At 46.1% G+C, this 26,543-nt stretch overlaps 1 protein-coding gene across 5 annotated transcripts in view; it reads right to left on the bottom strand.

Annotated features, from left to right (window-relative positions):
- The window catches only part of KANSL3 (KAT8 regulatory NSL complex subunit 3), a 470,654-nt gene that overhangs the window by 96,321 nt on the left and 347,790 nt on the right, over positions 1-26,543 (bottom strand). For all 5 annotated transcript variants that reach the window (XM_069214408.1, XM_069214411.1, XM_069214407.1 and 2 more), the window contains one exon: positions 902-1,029. In XM_069214408.1, coding sequence (XP_069070509.1) covers positions 902-1,029 — 128 coding nt within the window. The remainder of the gene's footprint in view (positions 1-901; positions 1,030-26,543) is intronic.

Raw genomic sequence — 26,543 nt, 5'->3', positions numbered from 1 at the left:
CAAGTCTAATTAAGTATACAAGGTACGACTAGGATCTGAGAAGTCCATATGCCTACTAATTACATTATATACAGTGAAATATCTTCAAATGTAGTTAGTGATGTTTTATTTAATCTTCCATGAAATACAGTTTGTAGTTGAAGGTCCCTGTCTTCTTTAAGGACCTCCATGAATCTCTGATGACAAAAGCTTCTTATCTGCAATACTGATCCTCAGTCACAAGAATCTTCGCTGAATTCATAAACAAAGAACATCTCTACTTCTATGTGGGATCCCAGGAAAACTTTGATTCATATAAGGCAGAGATGGAGATAGTCTACATTCATAATTATCATCAAAGTTCCTATGATGGCAAAGATTAGACTTCCTAATTTTCAGATTAAGGGTGCAACGTTGCTAAATCCACTGATGCGGGTTCTAGACGATATATGTTGCCCTGATTCATTGTTAGTCACTTGTGTCAACACAGCAAGGTGTTATGTATGATTAAAAAAAACACAGTGGGGCTAATGAGAATCATGTGATTCAAAATTATCGGAAATTTTCGACAACATGTGTTGTCAGTGAAATTTAGGAGATATATAGACAAATAACTTATAAAAAGAGTACTGTCCTGTAGCAGATTCTCTGCGTGTTTGGGTATGTAATCTGGGTATTTTGTACAAGGTCTGAGAGCCATCACAAACTTAAGACAAAAACTCAGATCTTTGCTCGAATCTGGTGTACTCTTCCCCAAGCCTCTAAGAACTTTCTCTCAAGTCTGTTAAAATGTACTGTAGTTTCCATCGAACCTTGGTTGGTACTAATCATACTCTTTCTATGATGTCTAGCAGAACCTATTACACTTTCCCTCAGACCTCCGGTAAGCAGTTGCCAGTTTCCTTAAGCCCACCATTAATACCTGTTGTGACAGAGCCAGCAGTTCTTCTGGTTTGTGTAGGGTTGCTCCCATGCCTGCCTGGCTGTTGTGGGATGGCCGGCTGGGCTGCCCTCGCAGAGTCACAGTAATGGTGCTTGGAGCTTTCATGCCTGAAAGAGATAAACGCTGATTAGGTTACAAATTCAGCTGTGGAATCATAGTGTTGTTAGCTTTGTTTTTTTCTTTCTGTGAGGTATGTGTGGTAAATGTGATTTTCCGGATGGGGCGGTAGTCATACCAGCACTCTACTCCCACCCTCAAACGTGAATCCCAAACTATAGCCCCATAACCACAAAAAATCCTTCAGGAACAAATCTGATCAATATAAATATAAATGTCAAGGATGTGAACATTATGTGGTCCTATTTTGACTCCTCTGCACTGTTGCTCTGCTTCTAGCCATCCCAGATACGAATATCTTATTCAGCGCCACACCTGTCTCTATAACACATTTGCTCACTTCCGTTCTTAACCATCTCTGAATCCTAATTTTTGTTGATCTCTTCAATGAGAAAAATATATCCCCTCCTCTGTGCCCACCTCAGCCCTGGCCAAATATCTCTGAGAGACCAGGGTTGGGCCCTCTTTCTACTTATTGTCATTCATAACCTCTTTTTGCTTCCTATAGTTCATAAACTTTCCTTTTCCACTCTCTGCCTTTATAACCTTCAAGTAAATGTTACTTACCTATAACCACAAGCTCTCTAGCATTTGCATTTTTTTTATATTCACCTTCACTGAATTAGTCCCTGTAAGCAGGATTGGTATCCTTGGTACTTATGTTATTTGGACCTTTCCAACTTGCTCAACGTGGCACGTAGGCTTATGACCCCAAACCAGCAGGCCATATTTAGATCTAAAGCACAACAGTGCTCAAACACCATAATGCCTCACCCAGAAAGATGTGCTGCATGTGTTTCCATTACATGAAACCATAATGAAGAAACAAAATGAAGCACCTCTGGTTCCTTGTGTGAAAAAGGAAATGTTACTTACCCACTAGATATCTATTCATGGCATGTAGTACTGTAGATTCACATGCTTTGCATAAGTCTGTCATCTAGCGTTGTGTCCGGAGTGTTACAAGTTGTTTTTCTTCAAAGATGTTTTTCGAGTCACATGATCGAGTGACTCTTCCGCTGTGGTATTGCACATGGAGACTTTGTTAGATTGTTTTCCTGCAGGCGGGTGAGGAAAAGAGTGTATAGGGTCCATGCACTGTATTTACATATGTACAATATTTATATGTTAATGTAACTGCAGCGGCTAGAGGCGTCCAGGGAGGAGGAAGGGCGCATGTGAATCTACAGCACTACATGCCACAAACAGATGTCCAACGGGTAAATAACATTTTCCCTTCAATGGCAAGTGTGGCTGCAGATACACATGCTTTGCCTAGAATGTAAAGCAGTCCCTCCATATAAGTGGTGACTAGCCTGTGGGGGTAGTAGTTGACAGAAAAAGTGTCCTAAGCACTGCCAGACAAACAGTGGATTCTTGGCGTGCTAATACATCTACACAATAAAGTTTAGTAAATGTATTTGGTGTAAACCATGTAGCAGCTTTACATATATTGGCTATGGGGATATTACCTATAAAAGCCATAGAAGCACCCTTCTTTCTAGTGCAGTGTGCCTTTGGGGTAATAGGTAATTGCTGTTTGGCTTTAGCATAGCAAGTTTGAATACATTTGATTATCAGCTGGCTAACCCATTTTTTGAACTTGGGTTACCCTTATGAGGTATTGAAAATGCTACAAAAAGTTATTTAGATTTTCCAAACTCTTTGGTTCTGTCAGTATAATATATGAGAGCCCATTTAACATCTAGTGTGTGAAGAGCTCTTTCTGCTACAGAGTCAGGTTGTGGAAAGAAGGCTGGTAATTCAATAGACTGGTTGATATGGAATTGAGACTACTTTCGGAAGGAATTTAGGGTCTGTTCGAAGAACTACTCTATTCCTGTGTATTTGGAAGAAAGGTTCATTTAAAATTAAAGCCTAGAGCTCACTTACATGTCTTAGGGAAGCAATAGCAACTAGGAAAGCAAGGTTCCATGAAAGGACCAGTAATTGACATGCATGCATTGGCTCAAAAGATGGATCCATGAGCCTAGTAAGAACAACATTAAGATTCCAGGATGGCGCAGGAGGTACCCTGGGGTGAATAACTCTTTTAGAGCTGTCCATGAAAGCATTAATAACTGGTATTCTAAATAGAGAAGCGTGTTGTCTGTTTTGGAGATACTCAACTATAGCTGTTAAATGGAGGTGAATAGATGATTTTGCTAATTTTGCTTTCTGAAAATGCTGCAAATAAACAATGTTTTGAACTGTAGCCTTGAGTGGGTCAATGTGTTTAGGCTGACAACAGCATACAAAATATTTTCATTTTACAGCATAACACTGCCTGGTTGTAGGCTTACGTGCTTCTCTCAGAATGTCCATACATTCTGGCAGTAGTTTAAAGTAACAAACTCTATGACTTCAGTAGCCATATCGCAAGGCAGAGAGATCTGGGGTCTAGATGCCTTATCTGACTTGATTGTGAGGGAGAAGGTCTGGCCTGTTGGGGAGCTTCTTGTGTGGAACTAGTGATAGATTCAGAAGTGTTGTGAACCAAGGTTGACGTGCCCATATGGGAGCTACAAGAATCAGGGTGAGAGAGATTTCCCTCAATTTGCGGACCAGAGATGGGATGAGTGAGAGAGGTGGAAAAGCGTAAGCAAATATCCCGGACCGATTCATCCATACAGCATTGCCCTTGCACTGAGGGTGTGGGTATCTGGACGCAAAGTTTTGGCATTTTGGATTTTCTGCACTGGCAAAGAGATCTATTTAGGGTGTTCACCACTTTAGGAAGTACTGTTGAAGGACTTGTGGGTGGAGTTTCCATTCGTGGACTTGTTGCTGCATCCTGCTGAGCAGGTCTGCAAATTGGTTGTCTGTGCCAGGAAAACACTCTGCCATTAAGTGAATGTGGTGGTGAATTGCCCATTTCCATGTTGTTTGAGTAAGACGTGACAGCTGAGATGAAAGTGCCCCCACTATTTATTTTGCAGATAATACATGGCTGTCATGTTGTCTGTATGGACTAGAACCTCTTTGTGCAAGAGTGTAGGAAGAAAAGCCTTCAGTGCTAGTAAGACTGCTTAAAGCTCCAGGTAATTGATATGTAAAGACTGATGACTGGAATCACATAGTCCTTGTATTGTGAGGTTGTGGAGGTGAGCTCCCTAACCTATATGTGATGCCTCTGTAGTCAGAATGATCTGAGAAACAGGGTGTAAAAAAGGAGGTGGAATTCAAGCACTGCAGAGAGTGGTGAGTCTGGCAGTCCAACAACACTTCATCTTACAGATGGCCCTGTAACTGAGACCACCGATGACACAGACTACTGTAGGGTTTGCATGTGCAGTCTGACATGAGGTACGGTGGCAATGAAAGACGCCATCATTCCTAATAAACACATCACAGTTTTCACTGTGTAAGTGTGGTCTTGCTGTAACTGGGAAATTAAAGTTTGAAAGGTTTGAATCTGAGCTGGACTTGGATATGCTAACCCTAACTGCGCATTGAGCACTGCTCCTAGATAAGGCTGTACCTGCAAAGGTTGGAGACTGGATTTTAGAAAATTGATGGTGAATCCCAGAGTGTGAAGGAGATCCACAGTTAGCTGAGAGTGAAGCTGACAAAACTGTAACATACTGGCTTTGATGAGCCAATCGTCCAAGTAAGGGAGGGCATGAATGTGTTGATGTCAGAGATATGCAGCAACTACTGCTAGACACTTTGTGAAGGCCCTGGGAGCCGTTGTGACCACGAAAGGTAAAAACCTGAACTGGTAATGCTGTCCCGCAATGACAAATCTGAGATATTTGTGGTGTACTGGGTGAATGGGAATATAAAAGTAGGTGTCTTTAAGATCCAACGCGGTCATAAAGTCGAGTGACCATATGGAAATGCTCTGAAAGAATGTAAAGATTTAATGGTCTGAGATCTAGGATTGGCCTAAGTGATCCGTCCTTCTTTGGTAAAAGATCCTTGATGTGACAAGGTGACTGGTCTTATAGCCTCTTTGTGACGGAGGGATTACACCTCTTGGTGGAGAAGTGTAAAGTGTTCTTGTGAGAATTTGTGAGTGCGAGGGGGAAGGTTTGGTGGATTGGAAGTGAGCTCCAGACAATAACGAGGTTGGATAATTGAGAGGACCCACTTGTCTATGGTGAAATTGGACCATTGTGGATAAAAGTCTTCCAGTTTTTCCCCTACTAGAGAGGTGTGAGGTGGTGGAAGCTGTAGGTAGTCACTGACAGGCAGTGGAGGCAGATCTTCGGGAGGTGGATGCCTTATCTCTGCCATTGTTATTAGTGCCTCTGTATGATCCCCTAAAGAAACCTTGGTTATATAAGTGGTAGGCTTGCCCGGTTTGAGAGGTGGAAGGCTCTGTAGACAATTATTTGAAGCCTCCCCTGAATGGTGGTTGAAGAAAATTACCACTTTGTGTAGCATTTAGTAGTGGCCCCATTGCATTAGCAGTTTCAATGTCTTTCAAGTGTGGTATCCACTTGTTGTCCAAATAGGTGTTCCCTATCAAATGGCATGTTGAGTACTGATTGCTGTACTTCCGGCTTGAAGCCTGAACACCTAAGCCAAGTATGTCTGCGTATGATGATGCTTGTGTTGATTCTAAGTGCTGCTGTATTTGTTGCATCTATCGTGCAACAAAGGGAATTGTTGGTGATAGCTTGACCCTCTGACACTATTTCTTGTGCCCTCTTGAAATGTTCCTCTGGGAGGTGCTGAAAGAAATCCTACATTTCGTCCTAGTGGGACGTATCATAATGCGCTTGTGAATTGGCGATACGTCAATGATTGGCTGCTTGTGCTCCTACCCTCTTTCCTGCTACATCTATTTTCTTGCTTTCTTTGACAGGAGGGGGTGAACCTCCTGTAGAATGACTATTATAACATTTTCGTGCAGTACTGACCACAAATGAATCAGAATCAGGAGGGATTTGAGTCCGTATAAAAAAAAGGGTCCGTAGGTGCTGGTTTGGAAATTTGTTTTTTAATCAACCCTAGGGGTGATAACTTAGGATCTTACAGGGTCTCTAAAAATGTCATCAGCATGACGAAGCATGCACGGTAGCATGGGAAGAAACTGACTCTCAATCAATCAATCAATAAATACCTTATTTTGGCATCCAGTGCCATAAAAGTCACACAAAAAAACAAATAATAAATTCATAAAAGTATTCCAATAAAAAGGAAGGATAAAAACATATCACAAAGGTCAGTACAGCGCAAAATACAGTTCAAGATTGCAATAGAAAGTTTGGAAAGTGCAAGTGCAGCTACATGAGAGAATTAAAAAGCTAAGGAGTCTTGGCCAGTTTCCTTTAATGCGCCACATGCCTCGAGGAACTTAGCAACAGCAATGGTAATAGGTAGGCTAGAATCAGATTTTAAAATCCTCATAGCCACAGCATGATCTTGAGTCCCCCACCGTTTACATGTTGGAGCAAGCCGTTTCCTGCATGGGGAGATATAAACAGGACATGCAAAAAAAATGTGGGCAGTGGACTTCTGAGATAAATTACAACTGGGGCAGTGCGAGTAAGCGGAAGCCCTATTCCGCCATCTGTTAGTAAATGTATTAAGGGGAAGGCAGCCAAAACTAAATTGCATATAGAGCTCCCTATCGCTCGGGTCTAGGATACCATCAAGGCAGGGCTCCAACAGCCACGTGGATTTAAAATCCCAAAACTCACTGGTTAAGTCACCTTACAAAAACGGAGGGGGGGGGGGGTGTTGAAGACACGGACTGCGCTACCCACTCCCAATAGGAGGACTTCAACCTTTCTTTAATGGGTAGAGACCCTGAGGGCGGACAGTTCCATAAATCTCCCAACCCAACGGCGATCAAGGATGATTTAACTGAATTGATCCACTTGATCCTTTTGGAGGTGTCCAACAGACAGACTTCCCTAAAAGCGGTGGTATAGAAGGACAGTTCAGGAGTAGCCATAATTCTCCTCCAAAATAGCAACGGTCTAAGTCTAATTATAGCAGCTAGTGGTTTGCAATCTGTGTCCAAATGCAGGGAAAGGAGTGGGGTTCTTGGGGGCAGGGAAGTAAGCTTTCTCAAGAACATATGTTCTATAGGGGTGGGTTCCTTAACGTCATCAAAATCCCAAAGTTCTCACCTCATAAAGTGCTGCACTAACCGACTTCATATCATAGATTTGGAGAGCTGCAGTTATAGGTCGAGTAGTGGACGCGTGGTGCTCCCTTAAGAGAATTCCCACCATTTGACTGAACTTTAGGGACATAGAATTGATATGGGTTTTCCAGGACATTTTGTCCGTATTATTAATCCCAAGATACTCAAAGGTATTACCTTGTTCTGGATTAGACCAACCCAGAGAAGGGTTCCCCCTATAGGATTTATGTGGGTTGATTACCATAAACTTGGTTTTAGAAGTGTTTATTTCTAAGCCTCTCTGGGAGCAAAAATCTTCGAATCGGTTCAGCAGCAGCTGGAAACCCCCTCAGAGTTTTGGACACTATCAAAGTGTCAGCAAACAAGAGTGTCACAATTTTTTCCCTACCTAGGGCTGGTGCATCTGAGGGCTTGGAGGTAAGGGGCTGGATGACCTGGTTCAGATATGTAGAGAAAAGGGTTGGAGCCAGTACACATCCCTGTCAGATGTCCCTAACTACCCTCATTGGATCGGAAAGCTCACCTTCCCCCCCCCATCACTACAACCTTCCAATACAGAAGCAGAAAATGAAGCACCTGATCTATGGTGTTCATTTTGGACCTAAAGTCAGCCTGGAATGGTAACAGGATGTTATTATCGGTGATTCAGTCGTGGATTTTAGATAATAGAGCACAACAGAATACCTTTTGTATTGTATCTAAAAGGCTTATAGGCCTGTCGTTATCAGATATAGGACCTGTTGCCTTTCTTGTAGATGGGTATTTCCCGCTTCCTCATCCATCATGGTTAATGATGCCACACATTGTTTCAGGTGTTGGCTGATGGTGCTAAGAGTATCATCTTGGAGGGCGACCTTGCTCCGTCTTAAGGGGAGTCTATTGTTCGAAGAGTGTACCTCCCTGGTTACTTGGGCGGGAGTGGGCGCGGTATATGTCCTTTCCCAAAGGGAATCTAAGCTAAGACAGAGTGGCTTAAGATCGCTGTCTGTTAAGATTTCAGACTACCATATCATTTACTAAGTGCCAATGTCTAAAATCAATCAAGATATAATCAATGCGACTCTTCCCATGTAGACCATTAAAAGTATGAGCAGCATGCCTATCAGATTTTGTTCTTCCATTAACTGCCCTAAGACCTAGACCGAGAGTCGAGGCCTTCAGCTGCAAGGCGGCCTGGTGCCACTTCTTAATAGGGGGGAGCTCAAGCCTGGGTATATCCCATAAATAGTCTTCTTCCAGGTAATCGCCCATATTGCTCAAACTAAGGGGTTCGAATAGAACGTTGAAGTTCCCCACTACGATAAGGGCATGGCTGAAAGTCTCTCGCCCAGCAAGCTCTCAAGAGACTGCAAGGTGGTGGAATGGTTGGGCCCCCTTGCATAGATATTGATTATGTCAATGACAGTAGACCCTGGTCTCTTGAGGCTAATGCCTAGGATATCATGGCTGTCCGTAGGCAGCCATTTCACTATTCAATGCAATGCAGTTTTTACCCATATTAAAAGGCTTTATATGATGGATGGCCCATTTTGCTAGGAATAGTGGCGAGGTGATTGGTTGCATAGCCAGATTTATAGGCTGATTCGACGAGCCAAGTTTCCTGCAAGATGCATATGTCAAAAGAGCCCATAAAGATGTTCCAGTGAGGCAAAGAAAGTTTGGATTTGAGCCATGCCATGTTCCAGGAGACGATGTTTACTTTCCGGCAAGTATTCGTGGCATTGAGTGGAGAAGAAGAATTAGCCAGGGAATCTAAACAGACTGCCAATGGGCCCCAAGCGTCATTGGCGGCATGTACGAGTGCCTTAATTGGAGCAATAGGGACCTTCCTGCCCGCTGGATGGCATACATTACGGCGACAGCTGTCAGAACTTGCGAGGCCATTAGAGCTACCATAAGGGGCCTGTGCCTCAACCACTAGGGGTCAATCTAGCGTGAAACAGACAGAACTGTCATTGAGAGCGAAAAGAGAGGGTGGCACATTGAAGGCGAGGGGTAAATCAAATTTAAAGTGAATAATAGACCCATCCGGAGGATTCGTTCTTTGGTCAAGGGCCACTAAGTCATCGACTATCTGCCCATTCTCTAAAAGAAGTTCGATACAATCAAACGAGGAGCTCGGGAGCCTGTGCCGTCTGGCCCTCAGAATGTAATTTCTGATTACTGAAAAACATCCTCTCCCACGACGGATCCAGTGGGAAACCATATTTAACAGAGTCTTCCCCTTCCACCACCCCACCAAGGATTAAGTTTGGGTACATTTGTCAAAGATTTTACAAGGAGAAGGAATAGTAATTCTAGCATCATGTGTTCTACAAGGGTGTCAGCTATCCCCTGGTGTAGGAAGTAAGATGCTATGGCCTTTACTCCGCGAGTAGTTAGAAGCGGATTCACTTGACACCAGCGGATGCTTGACAACCCTTGGTACAAGCTACGGCAAGTGTCCTGTGAATGATGTTCTCATGTAGCGAACCCGGGTGACCCACAAGATGTTTTGCAGGTGTGGGGGAACAAAGAAGGCTCAATAGATGCAGGGACTAGTAGAGCGGTAGTCGTAACCGGGTTATCAGAGTTCTACCTGCATTTTCTCCCCTTCTCTTCCAAAAGGTGCCCACAGTAACCACAAGATCGCCAATCATGCACTTTAGGGCTGCTATTTCTGACGTAAGTACTTGGATGCAACCTACTAAGTCATCATTTAGAGGAGAAGGATGTACCTAGTTATTGGATGAGCAACCTACCCCAACTTGTGCAGAAGAAACTGCAAAATACTTAGATGTGGATAGATCTATAGGAATTGTAAGTGGTGAAAAGCGATTGGTACAAGGGATGGGAGGGGGCACTGGCATCATGACATGGGTGGGGACGGGACAGGGAAATGAATCTGTGAGATTTTGGGATACTGTATTGATTTTACTCCGCATCCGATCCCTAGCTTTGCTAAACATGTTAGATATACATTCGTGTTTGTTAGGCAGCAGCTGGGGTATTGGACACTGTGTGGAACTCTTGGATTGAGCTATAACAGATGTTGGAACTAGTATTTCTTCACAGTCTGCCAGGAGTTTATCAATGCGATCAAGCACATAGTTATCGCCAGGCTTTTTATAATTTTTCCAATACTTCTTCCTCCCCAGCCCCCAAGCCTCCTTCAGTCGCCTTTCTTTTACCCATCGCTACAGAAAGATGTTAATCGGTTCGGAGGAGACTAGAAAAAGTAAATGAGAAACAAAAATGAATGAAAAAAAAAAAAAAAAGCTATTTATCAGTGTCCCAAAAACCAAACTCAAAGGGGGGGGGGGGGGGGGGGGGGGGGGGGGGGGTGCGTCCCACGCTGTGGGTGAGTGTGCTTGATTTTATGTGCCTCCTGGCGCTTGGGCAAACATATGCGGCACGTACAAGGCCGTGAAGAATGCTGGGGAAACGAGTTCACAGCCTCCGGTTACGTTGAAGGTGTCCTGGCGCTTGGGCGAAATGTCAACGCCACGTCCCAGGCCATGAACAATGCTGGGGAAGAGAGTTCACAGCCCCCAGTCCCGTTCAAAAAAGTGACTCTGTGTGTGGCTGTAAGCGTATTGCACGAAAATGGCTCCCTGTTGCAGTTATCCCCCACACAAACCTTTTGCCTGATACAGGGAGTGCAGAATTATTAGGCAAGTTGTATTTTTGAGGATTAATTTTATTATTGAACAACAACCATGTTCCCAATGAACCCAAAAAACTCATTAATATCAAAGCTGAATATTTTTGGAAGTAGTTTTTAGTTTGTTTTTAGTTTTAGCTATGTTAGGGGGATATCTGTGTGTGCAGGTGACTATTACTGTGCATAATTATTAGGCAACTTAACAAAAAAAAATATATACCCATTTCAATTATTTATTATTACCAGTGAAACCAATATAACATCTCAACATTCACAAATATACATTTCTGACATTCAAAAACAAAACAAAAACAAATCAGTGACCAATATAGCCACCTTTCTTTGCAAGGACACTCAAAAGCCTGCCATCCATGGATTCTGTCAGTGTTTTGATCTGTTCACCATCAACATTGCGTGCAGCAGCAACCACAGCCTCCCAGACACTGTTCAGAGAGGTGTACTGTTTTCCCTCCTTGTAAATCTCACATTTGATGATGGACCACAGGTTCTCAATGGGGTTCAGATCAGGTGAACAAGGAGGCCATGTCATTAGATTTCCTTCTTTTATACCCTTTCTTGCCAGCCACGCTGTGGAGTACTTGGACACGTGTGATGGAGCATTGTCCTGCATGAAAATCATGTTTTTCTTGAAGGATGCAGACTTCTTCCTGTACCACTGCTTGAAGAAGGTGTCTTCCAGGAACTGGCAGTAGGACTGGGAGTTGAGCTTGACTCCATCCTCAACCCGAAAATGCCCCACAAGCTCATCTTTGATGATACCAGCCCAAACCAGTACTCCACCTCCACCTTGCTGGCGTCTGAGTCGGACTGGAGCTCTCTGCCCTTTACCAATCCAGCCACGGGCCCATCCATCTGGCCTATCAAGACTCACTCTCATTTCATCAGTCCATAAAACCTTAGAAAAATCAGTCTTGAGATATTTCTTGGCCCAGTCTTGACGTTTCAGCTTGTGTGTCTTGTTCAGTGGTGGTCATCTTTCAGCCTTTCTTACCTTGGCCATGTCTCTGAGTATTGCACACCTTGTGCTTTTGGGCACTCCAGTGATGTTGCAGCTCTGAAATATGGCCAAACTGGTGGCAAGTGGCATCGTGGCAGCTGCACGCTTGACTTTTCTCAGTTCATGGGCAGTTATTTTGCGCCTTGGTTTTTCCACACGCTTCTTGCGACCCTGTTGACTATTTTGAATGAAACGCTTGATTGTTCGATGATCACGCTTCAGAAGCTTTGCAATTTTAAGAGTGCTGCATCCCTCTGCAAGATATCTCACTATTTTTGACTTTTCTGAGCCTGTCAAGTCCTTCTTTTGACCCATTTTGCCAAAGGAAAGGAAGTTGCCTAATAATTATGCACACCTGATATAGGGTGTTGATGTCATTAGACCACACCCCTTCTCATTACAGAGATGCACATCACCTAATATGCTTAATTGGTAGTAGGCTTTCGAGCCTATACAGCTTGGAGTAAGACAACATGCATAAAGAGGATGATGTGGTCAAAATACTCATTTGCCTAATAATTCTGCACTCCCTGTATTGATGCTGACTTGACTGAGAAGTGTGCTGGGACCCTGCTACCCAGGCCCCAGCACCAGTGTTCTTCCCTTATAAATGTACCATTGTTCCACAACTGGCACATCCCTGGCACACAGATAAGTACCTTGTAAAAGGTACCAGTGGTACCAAGGGCCCTGTGACCAGGTAAGGTCCCTAAGGGCTGCAGCATGTGTTGTGCCACCCTTAGGGACCTCTCACCTAACACATGCACACTGCCATTGTAGATTGTGTGTGTTGGTGGGGGAAAAAAGGCCAAGTTGACATGGCATCCCCCTCAGGATGCCATGCCCACAAAATACTGCCTGTGGCATAGGTAAGTCACCGCTCTAGCAGGCCTTACAGCCCTAAGGCAGGGTGCACTATACCACAGGTGAGAGCAAAGCTGCAAGAGCAATATGCCCCTACAGTGTCTAAGTCTATTCTTAGACATTGTAAGTACAGTTTGGCCATATTAAGTATATGGTCTGGGAGTTTGTCAAAACTAACTCCACAGCTCCATAATGGCTACACTGAATACTGGGAAGTTTGGTATCAAACTTCTCAGAATAAAAAACCCACACCTTAGAGATGCCCCCTGTATTTTACCCAATCCTTCAGTGCAGGACTGACTGGTCTGTACCAGCCTGCTGCTGAGAGACGAGTTTCTGACCCCCTGGGGTGAGGGCCTTTGTGCCCTCTGAGGCCAGAAGCAAAGCCTGCTCTGGGAGGAGGTGCTTCACACCTCCCCCCTGCAGGAACTGTAACACCTAGCAGTGAGCCTCAAAGGCTCAGGCTTCGTGTTACAATGCCCCAGGGCACTCCAGCTAGTGGAGATGACCGCCCCCTGGACACAGCCCCCACTTTTGGCGGCAAGTCCAGGGGGAGATAATGAGAAAAACAAGGAGTCACCACCCACCAGTCAGGACAGCCCCTAATGTGTCCTGAGCTAAGATGACCCCTGCCTTTAGAAATCCTCCATCTTGAGTTTGGAGGATTCCTCCAATAGGATTAGAGATGTGCACCCTCCCCTCAGGGAGGAGGCACAAGGAGGGTGTAGCCACCCTCAAGGACAGTAGCCATTGGCTACTGCCCCCCAGACCTAAACACACCCCTAATTTGAGTATTTAGGGGCGACCTTGAACCCAGGAAATCAGATTCCTGCAACCTGAACTAAAGAAGGACTGCTGACCTACAAGCCTACAGAGACGACGGAAGACCCAGCCCTACCGCACTGTCTCCGAGTCAAAAACCTGCAACCAGCGACGAATCCAACAGGGACCAGCGACCTCTGAAGCCTCAGAGGACGGCCCTGACCCCCAGGACCAAGAAACTCCTGTGAGCAGCATCCCTGCTCAACAACCTGCAAAAACGTGCAACTTTTCTTCAACTTTAAAGACTTCACTCTTCCCGCCGGAAGTGTGAGACTTCACATTCTGTACCCGACGCCCCCGGCTCGAGATCCAGAGAACAAACACTACAGGGAGGACTCCCTGGTGTCTGCGACCCCGTGAGTAGCCAGAGACGACCGCCCTCGACCCCCACAGCGACGCCTCGAGAGAGAATCAAGAGGCTCCCCCTGACCGCGACTGCCTGTAACAATTGACCCAACGCCTGGACCAAGCATTGCACACGCAGCCCCCAGGACCTGAAGGAACCAAACCTCAGTGCAGGAGTGACCCCCAGGCGACCCTCTGCCTAGCCCAGGTGGTGGCTGGCTCAAGAAGCCCTCCCTGTGCCTGCCTGCACCACTAGAGTGACCCCGGGATCCCTCCATTGATTTCTATCAAAAACCCAACTCCTGAGTTGCACACTGCACCCGCCTGCCACTGTGCTGTTGAGGGTGTGTTTTGTGTGCCTACTTGTGTCCCCCCTAGTGCTGTACAAAACCCCACTGGTCTGCCCCCCGAGGACATGGGTTCTTACCTGCTGGCAGGCCGGAACCGGAGCACCCCTGTTCTCATAGGTGCCTATGTGTTTTGGGCACCACTTTGACCTCTGCACCTTACCAGCCCTGAGCTGCTGGTGTGGTAACTTTAGAGTTGCCCTGAACCCCCAATGGTGGGCAGCCTATGCCCAGGAACTGAGACTTGTAAGTGTCTTACTTACCTCACAATCGAACCAATACTTACCTCCCCCAGGAACTGTCGATTTTTGTACCATTATTGGCATTTAACAAAAACTGTATATGTTATTGCTCTAATTCAAAGTCCCTAGCTTACCTGTGTGGAGTACCTTGTATTTTATGTATTTACTTCAAATCTTGAACGTGTGGTTCTAAAAATAAATTAAGAAAATATATTTTTCTATATAAAAACCTATTGGCCTGGAGTAAGTCTCTGAGTGTGTGTACATCAAATGCTTAACACTACCCTCTGATAAGCCTTCTGTTTAACCACACTACCACAAAATAGAGCATTAGAATTAACTAATTTTGCCACTATCTTACCTCTAAGGGGAACCGTTGGAAACTGTGCACACTATCTCTTACTTTGAGATAGTATATACAGAACCAACTTCCTACACGTATCAAAGTGGAAATCCTACTCAGTCAGTCTGTAATTGGACATAGAGAAATGCTCCTGCTATCACCTGCTGATACGATGTAGAATCCTCAGGTGGTGATGGTTGTGCAGGGTATAGCTATGAATCATTTGGCAATATGGGATCTGGATCATATGAATCTCAGGAATCTAGATCATGTGGTGCGTCACCCTAAGTTGTCCTCTTAAGGTGAGGGTGAACACTGTGGTGAAAACACTGGTATAGGAAGAGTTGTAGGAGAATGAGGAGGTGGAAGGAGGTCTTAGAGAATGTGGAGGATATGACTGAGGACAAATTGGAGCCTTGTCCTTTGAGGCCTTTTTTGGGGGTGTAGAAATGTCCAAGGCCTCTTCAAAGGTCAACTTCCTTTTTAATGGGGGAGGAAAGAATAATTCTCCCTGTTCCTTTATGAATGTGGAGCTGGCGCTAGCGAGCGTCCATAGCCTTTAATATTGGCTCCACTGGTGAAGGAGTGTCGGAAGAGTTACTGGAGTCCTTATGAGGCACAGCCTTGTGTGATGGTCTTCGGTCTGTGCGAAGGGGTAGGCTCCGAAGCGGCTGTTAAGGCCTTCTTGGTCAGTACCAAAGCGCTCTGTTCAATGGTTTGTTTAGATCACGAACTGATCGAGCCGGAGGTCAATGCCGAAGATGCCTTGGTCTTGCCTATCTTCGGTACCAGGCCGAGAGGAGGGGCATCCAAAGGAGATTTTCAGATCCAACCATGGCCAGAGGCAGTGGCAGTGGCAGTCTGGCGACCTCTTTGTGGGGCTTTTTCAAGTTTTTGTTTGGGGAGTAGGGGTTATTCTACTCACAGGTTGCGCCGATATAACCGGTTGACTTTCGAAGTTGGATTGTACATCTAACTCAGACTCCTCGACGGAGAAGGCCTCCTCTTGGTCTGGCTCCTCCTGCGCGCAATCTTCCCCGAAGATATCAGGCGTGTCGCCTAGAGTCCTGGCCGCCATTTCCAACTGACGAGCTCTTCAGTTAAAAAACAAGATGGTGGAACCCTTCCTTAGTGGAACACATCTGGCAGCCGACCTTAGGGGTGTGGCTAGCCTGGAAGTGCACCACGCCGACTGCATAACTAATTTCCCACCTGCCCTTGTGTCAAATGGACCTCAGGGCAGGGGGTGGTATCTCCCAGGTCTGAGGGAAGCCGGTGTCGCATATCACAGGCAGCAGGGACTTTGAAGTCCCTGGCCTTTGTAAGCAGATTCACTATTCATCCTACTGGAGGAAGTGAAAACACCCTTCTCCAGAGCAGGCATTGTTTCTGGCCTCAGAGTGTGAGGTCTCACCTCCAGGGAGTAAGAAAGTCATCTGTGGTGGCTGACTGGTCGGTTCCAGTCAGCGGGCCCACTAGAGGACTAGAGGGTTCCAGTGGGCACCTCTAATATGCCCTCTTGGTGCTTGTCATAATAAATCCAATACTGGCATCAATGGATTTATTAAGACAAGGAGCATGATACCAAACACCCTAGGTTTCACTAGTGTGTGGGAATGATCCCTGGGGTCGCCCTAAACTTTGGGCATTTTTAAGATGGCAGAAGTCTTTGGCCACTCTAAAAAGGGACTCTGCGGGTGGGGAATGGGGAGGGGGAGGTGTGTGTATGTGTGTCTCTGTCTCTCTCTCGTAAAATCAAAGCTTAGCTTTTACATTTTGTTTCTCTCCTTTGAAGTGTGGCCCGAATGTTATACGTAAACCCAGCAGACCTGTCAAACAAGGTTTAGGCCTGTCAAAAGATGTTATTTCGACAGGGTGAATTTGAAGTTTAGACTTGCACAGGCAGGCCTGTTTGCATTGTGACTGCAGTGGGTGGCATAATGGGTGCTGCAGCCCACTGGTGACATTTAACTTACAGGCCCTGGATACCCTGTTGGCACCATGTACTAGGGACAAATAGATAAGCTAAATATGATAATCAGGGGAATGCCAATTTCATCATGTTGCAATCAGGAGGATAAGCACTTTACAATTACCATGGCTAAAGTTCTATAGTCAGCAAACAAATCTGAATCAGCAAAAAAGGCAAAAGATTCAGGCCCACCCTGCATAAAGGGCAAATTTCCAACAATATGGACCTTGTGGCTTTGCGTGGATGTCTCCCAGAGTCATAAAGGAGACGTTGCTGCTCTAACAAAACCATTTTAAGATTGAACACCCTCTCCATTAGAGTATGAAAGCAGGCTATGTTGTCAGGAGGCAATTCTGGTTGAACAGAAATGTACTGCTCTCCTTAGTTAAAATATAGTCGTCCTATTTGTCACTCATTGCTGTCTTGTGGGAATTCACCTTCTTTCAAATGGGGGTACTCTGAAACAGATGAGTCTTCATCCTCTCGTCTCCAGTCTAGCTATCACCTTCACAGGTGACAAGTTAACTGTCATTGAGAAATCAATCAACTGCATTGTTAACTGGGTTTTGTCTACAGGGTGGGCAGGCATCATTACTGGGTTTGCCATCTGCAGTGAAACATGGATCATTGATACAGGAAGGAGAGGCAACTTTTGGGTGATCATCAAGGAACTGGCACTGTTGACAAAGGCTTGGTCATTGATGGGGTTAAAGTCAACAAAGATCTCTTCATGGTTGACGAAGAGGCCTGTACCACAGCTCTCAAAGGTGTCACTGACTATGTTGGCTGTTTTTTTCTTCATCGTTGACAAGGATGATTTGAGACGTTAGCGGTGGGATTGGATGTTCAGTTACAGAGTGAAGGGAGCTGGATTTTTGCAGTCTTTTGTGCAAGTTGGTGTTCACCCTATCTTGAGGTATCACCAGTTTTCCTTTTTTGCACTTTCTTGGTGGAAGTGGTTGGTGGAACACTTAATATGAGTTATTCCACATTGAGATGGCAGCTCCCTTAGAAGCAAGGTATTCCTTTTTCTCCAATAAATATAGTACAAACTTCCCCTCCCTATTCTTCAAAGTCCTGGAAGGTTTTACAAATGTCACATAAATCCCTGTGGATTGTATTAACGCAATAATTACATTCTCATGAGGGTCATCAGTATAGATATTTTTCTGTCCAAAGGTAGCGTAGGATTTGAAAATATATTTTTCTCTATCAGTCTTGATGATAGACGAGAGGTCTCCTTGACCCAAATTGAACTTTTCCACTAATGTATTTAACATTACAAACAGTACACTTAAAGCAGAAGGTATGGAAGGTTGCATTCCTGGGTAGACCAAGAAAGTAACAGGATAAGGTCAGTGAGAGTTCAGTGCAGAGCTTTACTCCAGGACACCTTCACATACAACGTGCAGTAAAAATATGAGCTTTAGTGGTCGTTTCATTTGAGGTGAATATGCTGCTAAAAGCAAACAACAACAAAAAGCAATGCAAACTTAACCACATGTGACTGTTAGAAATGGCTACCTGGTGTAGGAAAGTACCTTCTTGCCTGGCATGTTACCCCCATTTTCACTGTATGTATGTGTGTTTTAGCCCTTGTGTCACTGGGATCCTGCTACGCAGGACCCCAGTGCTCATAGCATGTGCCCTGTATGTGTTCCCTGTGTGGTGCCAACTGTATCACTGAGGCTCTGCTAACCAGAACCTCAGTGTTTATGCTCTCTCTGCTTTCCAAATTTGTCACTGCAGGCTAGTGAGTAAATTGACCAATTCTCATTGGCACACTGGTACACCCATATATAATTCTCTTGTATATGGTACTTCGGTACCCAGGGTATTGGGGTTTCAGGAGATCCCCATGGGCTGCAGCATTTCTTTTGCCACCCATAGGGAGTTCAGGCAATTCTTACAGAGGCCTGCCACTGCAGCCTGAGTGAAATAACGTCCACGTTATTGCACAGCCATTTTTCACTGCACATAAGTAACTTTTAAGTCACCTATATGTCTAACGCTCACATGGTGAAGGTTGGGTGCCAAGTTACTTTGTGTGTGGGCACCCTGGCACTAGCCAAGGTGCCCCCACATCGTTCAGGGCAAATTCCCCGAACTTTGTGAGTGCGGGGACACCATTACACATGTGCACTATACATAGGTCACTACCTATGTATAATGTCACAATGGTAACTCCAAACATGGCCATATAACATGTTTAAGATCATGGAATTGTCAACCCAATACCATTCTGGTATTGGGGGGAAAATTCCATGATCCCCCGGGTCTCTAGCACAGAACCCGGGTACTGCCAAACTGCCTTTCCGGGGTTTCCACTGCAGCTGCTGCCATCCCCTCAGACAGGATTCTGCCCTCCTGGGGTCTGGGCAGCCCCGGCCCAGGAAGTTAAGACAAAGGATTTCCTCTGAGAGAGGGTGTTAAACCCTCTCCCTTTGGAAATAGGTGTGAAGGGCTGGGGAGGAGTAGCCTTCCCCCAGCCTCTGGAAATGCTTTGATGGGCACAGATAGTGCCCATCTCTGCATAAGCCAGTCTACACCAGTTCAGGGATCCCCCAGCACTGCTCTGGCGCGAAACTGGACAAAGGAAAAGGGAGTAACCACTCCCCTAACCAGTACCTCCCAGGGGAGGTGCCCAGAGCTCCTCCAGTGTGTCCCAGACCTCTGCCATCTTGGATTCAGAGGTGTTGGGGGCACACTGGACTGCTCTGAGTGGCCAGTGCCAGCAGGTGACGTCAGAGACCCCCTCTGATAGGCTCCTACCTCTCTTGGTAGCAAATCCTCCTTTCTTGGTAGCCAAACCTCCTTTTCTGGCTATTTAGGGTCTCTCCTCTGGAGTATTCTTCAGATAACGAATGCAAGAGCTCACCAGAGCTCCTCTGCACTTCCCTCTTTGACTTCTGCCAAGGATCGACCGCTGACTGCTCCAGGACGCTTGCAAAACCGCAACAAAGTAGCAAGACGAGTACCAGCAACATTGTAGCGCCTAATCCTGCCGGCTTTCTCGACTGCTTCCTGGTGGTGCATGCTCTGAGGGCTGTCTGCCTTCACCCTGCGCTGGAAATCCCGAAGAAATCTCCAGTGGGTTGACGGAGTCTTCCCCCTGCTAACGCAGGCACCAAACTTCTGCATCACCAGTCCTCTGGGTCCCCTCTCATCTCGACGAGCGTGGTTCCTGGAACACAGAAGCTAGATCCAAGTGACCCCCACAGTCCAGTGATCCTTCAGTCCAAGTTTGGTGGAGGTAAGTCCTTGTCTCCCCACGCTAGGCTGCAAACCTGTGTACTGCATGATTTGCAGCTGTTCCGGCGTCTGTGCACTTCTCCAAGGATTCCTTTGTGCACAGCCTAGCCTGGGTCCCCAGCAGTCCGTCCTGCAGTGCTCAACCCTCTGAGTTGGACTCAGACGTCGTGGGACCCTCCTTTGTGACTCTGAGTCGACTCCGGTTCACAAATCTTCTAAGTGCCTGCTCCGGTACTTCTGCGGGTGCTGCCTGCTTCTGTGAGGGCTCTCTAAGTTGCTGAGCGCCCCCCTCTGTCTCCTCCTCCAAGGGGCAACACCCTGGTCCTTCCTGGTCCCCAGCAGCACCCAAAAACCTCTACTGCGACCCTTGCAGCTAGCAAGGCTTGTTTGCGGTATTTCTGCGTGGAAACACTTCTGCAACGTCCAGCACACTGTGGGACATCTTCAATCCAAAGGAGAAGTTCCTAGCCCTTTTCGTTGCTGCAGAATCCTTGGCTTCTTCCACCCGGAGGCAGCCTCTTTGCACCTTCATCCGGGGATTCCTGGGCTCCTGCCTCCCCTGGACACTATCGCGACTCTTGGACTTGGTCCCCTTGCCTTGCAGGTCCTCAGGTCCAGGAATCAGTCTTCAGTGCTTTGCTGGTGTTTGTGGTTCTTGCAGAATCCCCCTATCACGACTATTGTGTCCTTTTGGGGTAGTAGGGGAACTTTACTCCTACTTTTCAGGGTCTTGGGGTGGGGTATCTTGGACACCCTGACTATTTTCCTACAGTCCCAGTGACCCTCTACAAGCTCCCATAGGTCTGGGGTCCATTCGTGATTCGCATTCCACTTTTGGAGTATATGGTTTGTGTTGCCCCTAGACACCTATTGCATCCTATAGTAATTCTACACGGTTTGCATTACTTTTCTTACTATTACTTACCTGTTTTGGGTTTGTGTACATATAACTTGTGTATATTACTTACCTTCTTACTGAGAATACTCACTGAGATACTTGTGGCATATTGACATAAAAATAAAGTACCTTTATTTTTAGTAACTCTGTGTATTGTGTTTTCTTATGATATGGTGCTATATGATATAAGTGGTATAGTAGGAGCTTTGCATGTCTCCTAGTTCAGCCTAAGCTGCTTTGCCATAGTTACCTTCTATCAGCCTAAGCTGCTAGAAACACCTCTATTCTACACATAAGGGATAACTGGACCTGGCCCAGGGTGAAAGTACCACAAGGTACCCACTATAAGCCAAGCCAGCCTCCTACACCTGGGCAGCCAGGAGTCCTGAGGATAGAAAATTGAAGTGAATAAAGAGTTCCTAGCGCCATGAATGTAATAGTGTATCGTCAAGCTACACAGATGCTACATGACAAATACTATATGAGCTTTAGGAGGTGGCCCGCTGGTGCAGTAGGAGCATATGTAGAAATTGATACTTATCCAGTAAGCATCTATTTGTGTCATTAAGTGCTTTAGATTCACATGCTGTGCATATGTCTGCAATCTAGTGTTGGGTCTGGTTGTGTGCAGGTTGTTTTTCTTCAAAGAAGTCTTTCGAGTCACACTGCAAAACGACTCCCCTTAGTGATAATGCACATGGGCATCAACTCCATTTTTAAGATTGTTTTCCCGCTGTCGGATGAGAATGGAGTGTGTGTAGGTATCAGTACAGAGATGTCCATGCCTAAGGAATTATAAGAAATTATAAAAAAGGAACTGCAACGGCCATAGGTTTCCAGGGACAAAGGTAGGTGAATGCAAATCTACATGCATTAAACAGATAATTACAGGGTAGCATTTTCCATTCGAGGCACGTTTGGCTGTAGATACACTTGCTGTGCATACACTGTAAAGCAGTGCCCTTCTGAAAGTTGTTTGGAAGAAAGGTACGCAGTACTGCCTGTCCCACACTCACTTGTTGCTGTGCTAACACTTTCACACAGTAATGTTTAGTGAAAGTGTCTGGTGTAGACCATGTAGCTGTACAAATTGAATCTATTGGCTATTGCCCAGGAAATCCCATCTTATGTTTAGAGTGTGCTCCAAGAGGAGTGGGCAAAGTTATTTTTGCTTTCGCGCAACATGTTTGAAAGCATTTAATTATCCATCTAGAAATGCCTGATTTAGATATGGGCTTTCCTTTGTGAGGGGGAGAAAAGGCAACAAGAATTTGTTTGGTTTTACAAAACTCTTTAGTTTGGTCAATATAGTACATTAACGCTCTTTTTACAGCTAGTGTAAGAAGGGAGCCCTTTCTGCAAATGAATCAGGTTGCGGAAAGAAAACTGGTAAATCAACTGACTGAGGTGGAAAGCTGAAACCACTCTCGGAAGGAACTTTGGGTTAGTGCTAAGGACTACTCTGTCTCTGTGTAGCTGAAAGAAATGTTCATCCAAGGTAAATGCCTTGAGCTCACTGACATGCCTGATTGAAGTAATGGACACCAAGAACACAAGCTTCCAAGAGAGAAATCGCAGGGGGTAATTATGCAATGGCTCAAATGGTGGACCCATGAGTCTGGTAAGTACAATGTTGGGTCCGTCCAGATGCAGGAATAGCCCTAGGTGGTGTTACTTTTTTTAAGGCCTTCCATAAAAGCCTTAATTACTGGTACCTTGAACAAGGATAAATGTTGCCTGTTTTGTAGCTAGGCAGCCACTACAGCTACATGTATGCGCATTGAAGTGTAAGCTAGGGTAGAGGTCTGAAAATGGAGAAGATAGCAGACAATGTTTTGAACAGTTGTATCAAATGGACTGCGACAGCAGAAAACAAACCTTTTCCATTTAGCTGTGTAACACACCCTAGTTGTGTGTGGGCCTACAAGCTTGCTGAGATCATACAATCAGGTGGGAGATTTAGGTAACCAAACTCTGACCTCAGGAGCCAAAGCGCAAGACTAAGGCCCTCATTACAACCCTAGCGGTCGGTGTTAAAGCGGCGGTAAGACCGCCAACAGGCCGGCGGTAAAAAAATGGAATTTGGAATCAGGGTGGTAACGGCAGCTGAGCTGGAGACTTCAGTCTCCAGACCAGCGGCCGTCACAATCCCAACCCTTGGGATTACCACGCGGCCTACCGCCATGGTTTTCATGCCAAACTTACCGCCACGAAAACCATGGCGGTAGGCACTATCAGTGCCAGTGAATCGCTTCCCTGGCACTGTTAGGGGTCTCCCCGCCCCCTCCCCAGAGTCTTCCCCCACCCTCCACCTCCCTCTGCAGCCCCCACACACATATACAAACCCACATGTGCACCCATATACCCACATGCATACCCACCACCACCCACGCGTGCACACATACATACCCACACACCGCAACACACACCAACATAGCTTGTCACACACATGCATTCACAACACACAACACTCACAATCACTCATTCATGCATGCATCCAACGCGACCCACACCCGCATGCACGCATACCAAAACATACACACCACTCCCCCCACATACACACAACACCCCCCACCCCCTTCTCCGGTCAGGGAACCCGACTTACCTGCTTGCAGGGGGTCCTCCGGCTGGAGAGTGTCCGTGGCACTGCTGTGAGCAGCAGTGTCCGCCAGCAAAACACCGCCAGGCCGAATCATTGCACATGAAACTGTCAGCGGTGTTTTGCTGGCGTGGCGGTGCTACTATCAGCAGCGCCGCCTTATCGCAGTCATGACCGTCGGCGGTGTTCTGCCGGCATTCTAGCGGAATACCGTTGGCAGTCATGATACGTGTAGATGGCTGGTAGCCACGGCGGCAGTATGTTGGTGGCCGTCGCCGTGGCAATAGGCGGTCAATACCGCCAATGTTGTAATGAGGCCCTAAGTTCCTTTGGATGCCTGACTTCTTCATGGTTTTGAGTGAGAAGGTCTGGGTTGAGGGATAGCTTCCTGTGGGGAACTACAGAGAGAGCTCGAGTAGTGTGGTGAACCATGGTTGACAAGCCCACGAGGAAGCTACTAGAATGAGGGTGAGATGTTGGTCTGTGCTTACGAACCAGAAACGGAAGAGGAGGGAGAGGTGGGAAAGCCTAGTAACTATCCCTGACCAGTTCATTCACAGAGCATTGCCTTTGGATGTGGGAACCTGGAGACAGTTTGGGCATTCTGAGTTGTCTGTGGTTGCAAACAGGCCTATCTGTGGGAACCCCCACTTGTGGATGTATGGGAGGACAACTAGGGGGTGGAGATCCCGCTTGTGGACTTGTTGTTGCATCCTGATGAGGTCGGCAAAGTCGTTGCCCGTCCCTGGAAGATGTTCTGCCAACAGGTGGATGTAGTGACCTACTGACCAATGCCAAATCGTTTTGGGACAGTACTGATAACTGCAGGGCGTGTGCCCTCCCCTGTTTATGCATATAAAACATGGTGTTGTGTTGTACATCCAGACCAAGAGAGCCTTGCCAACCAGGTGAGTTAGGGAAGCTTTCAATGCTTGGTGAATAGCTTGAAGCTTGCGGTAGTTGATGGAAACCCTGGTGTTCAGTGTTCCAGAGACCCTGAACTGTGAGATCCTATAGGTGAGCACCACATCCTGTAAGGGAGGCATCCGCTGTGAGAATGATCTGGGGAACAGGGTCGAGGAATGGCTGCCCCTTTGATAGGTTTTGTGTGTTCCACCACTGCAGAGAGTGATGTGTGGCTTTCTACCAACACTAGATCTTGTGACCAACACCATTGGCGTGCCAGACATTCTTTCAGCGGGCGCATATGTAGTTTTGCATGTGGTACTATTGCAATGCAAGATGCCATCATGCCTAGGAGTCCTATAACTGTTTTGACTGTTATATGTTGGTTGCGGTAAAACTGTTGTAGTAGCACTTAGATGTTCTGAATCCTGGCAGCATTGGGTAGGCTAATCCCAGTTGTGTGTTGAGAATAGCACCTAGATACGGCTAAATCTATGTAGGTTGAAGGTGTGACTTTTGTATGTTGATGGTAAATCCTAGTTGATGGAGAAGATGTACAGCTGACACAAATTAAGTGTACTGGCTTTGCTGAGCCAGTCGTCCACATATGGGAAGACTAGGATGCTCTGTCTGCGCAGAAGTGCGGTGACTACCACTAGGCAATTGGTGAACATATGAGACACATTAGTGACACTGAATGGGAGCACCTTGAACTGGTAATGCCTTCCCGCTATAACAAACCTGAGGTATTTGCAGGGACGTGGATGGATTGGGATATAAAAATAAGTGTGCTTTAAGTCTGCTGCTGACCAAGTCTCCAGGTTGTAGTAATGGGATCACATCTTGAAGAGTTATCATGTGGAAATGTTCTGATAGGATGTAACAATTTAATGGCCTGAGGTCTATATAGGCCACAGTGATCTGTCTTTTGCGCGAATTAGAAAGTATAAGGAGTATACTCATGAGCCATGCGTTTGAAGAGGGACAGGCTCTTTGGCACCTTTGTGCAAGAGAGCCTGAATTTCTTGTTTGAGCACATTTTGATTTTCTATAGAGAGCGTATGTTTGTGAGGTGGGATGTTTGGAGTAATGTCGATGAGCTCCAGACAATAACCATGTTGGTAGTGTCCAACACCCACTGCTCTGTTATGGTTTTCCAAGTGGTGAAGAAGTGTTGTAGGCGTCCCCCAACAGGTCTTAAATATTATGTGGGGAATGAGAAGAAAAACACTGTTTTGAGGGGGACGATGCAGCACCAGTGGAGGCACCCTTTCCACAACAATTGGAACTGTTTCATCTATATGTGCCTCAGAAATAGCCCTTTGAAGGAGAGGTCTGGTGTGGTTGCCTGTAGGATGAAGTAGAGGCATCTGACAGTGTGGTTTTGTTGCCCTGTTTGTAGGTGGGACGCTGAAAGGAACTAAGAGGAGTGGGGGTTTGAAGCTCCCACATGGATTTAGTCACCTCTGTGTCAAACAATTTTAGTCTTATTACCCTTTTCCCTCCCAAAACTATGCAATATAGTCCAACTGTAGGAAAGTTCCCACTTTTTGGCATGGTTACCCCCACTTTTTGCCTGCTGTCAGTACGTTTTGACTATGTTCACTTCGATCCTGCTAACCCAGAACCTAGTGACTGTGCTCACTCACTCTAAATTTGGTTGCTTGGGACTTCACACACCCCTCATTTGGCATACTGGTGCACCCATATAAGTCCCTAGTATATGGTACCCAGGGCATTGGGGCACCAGGGGCCCTCCATGGGCTGCAGAATGGGCTCCTTAGGAACCCATGTAAAATGTGTCTGCAGGCCTCCAGCTTTGCTTCTACTAGTTTCCAGGGTTTTCCCAGGGAGCCCTTGCTGCTGCCATACGACAGACAGGTTTCTGCCCTCCTGCTACTTGACCAGCTCAAGCTCAGCAAGGCAGAACAAAGGATTTTCTTTGGGAGAGGGAGGCAGCACCCTTTCTCTTTGGCAATAGGTGTTACATGGTATGGGAGGGGTAGCCTTCCCAAGCCACTGATCTGCTTAGAAGGGCACATTTGGTGCTCTCCTTGCATAAACTGGTTTGCACTAGTCCAGAGACCCCCGGCTCCCTGCTCACGGGCGAAACTGGACAATGGAACGGTGTGTGAAAAATAGGTAGGTTT

This window comes from Pleurodeles waltl, chromosome 11 (genome assembly GCF_031143425.1).
Source record: "Pleurodeles waltl isolate 20211129_DDA chromosome 11, aPleWal1.hap1.20221129, whole genome shotgun sequence".
Lineage (NCBI taxonomy): Eukaryota > Metazoa > Chordata > Amphibia > Caudata > Salamandridae > Pleurodeles > Pleurodeles waltl.
Note: the sequence above shows the minus strand (reverse complement) of the source record. Positions and strands in the feature narration are given on the sequence as shown.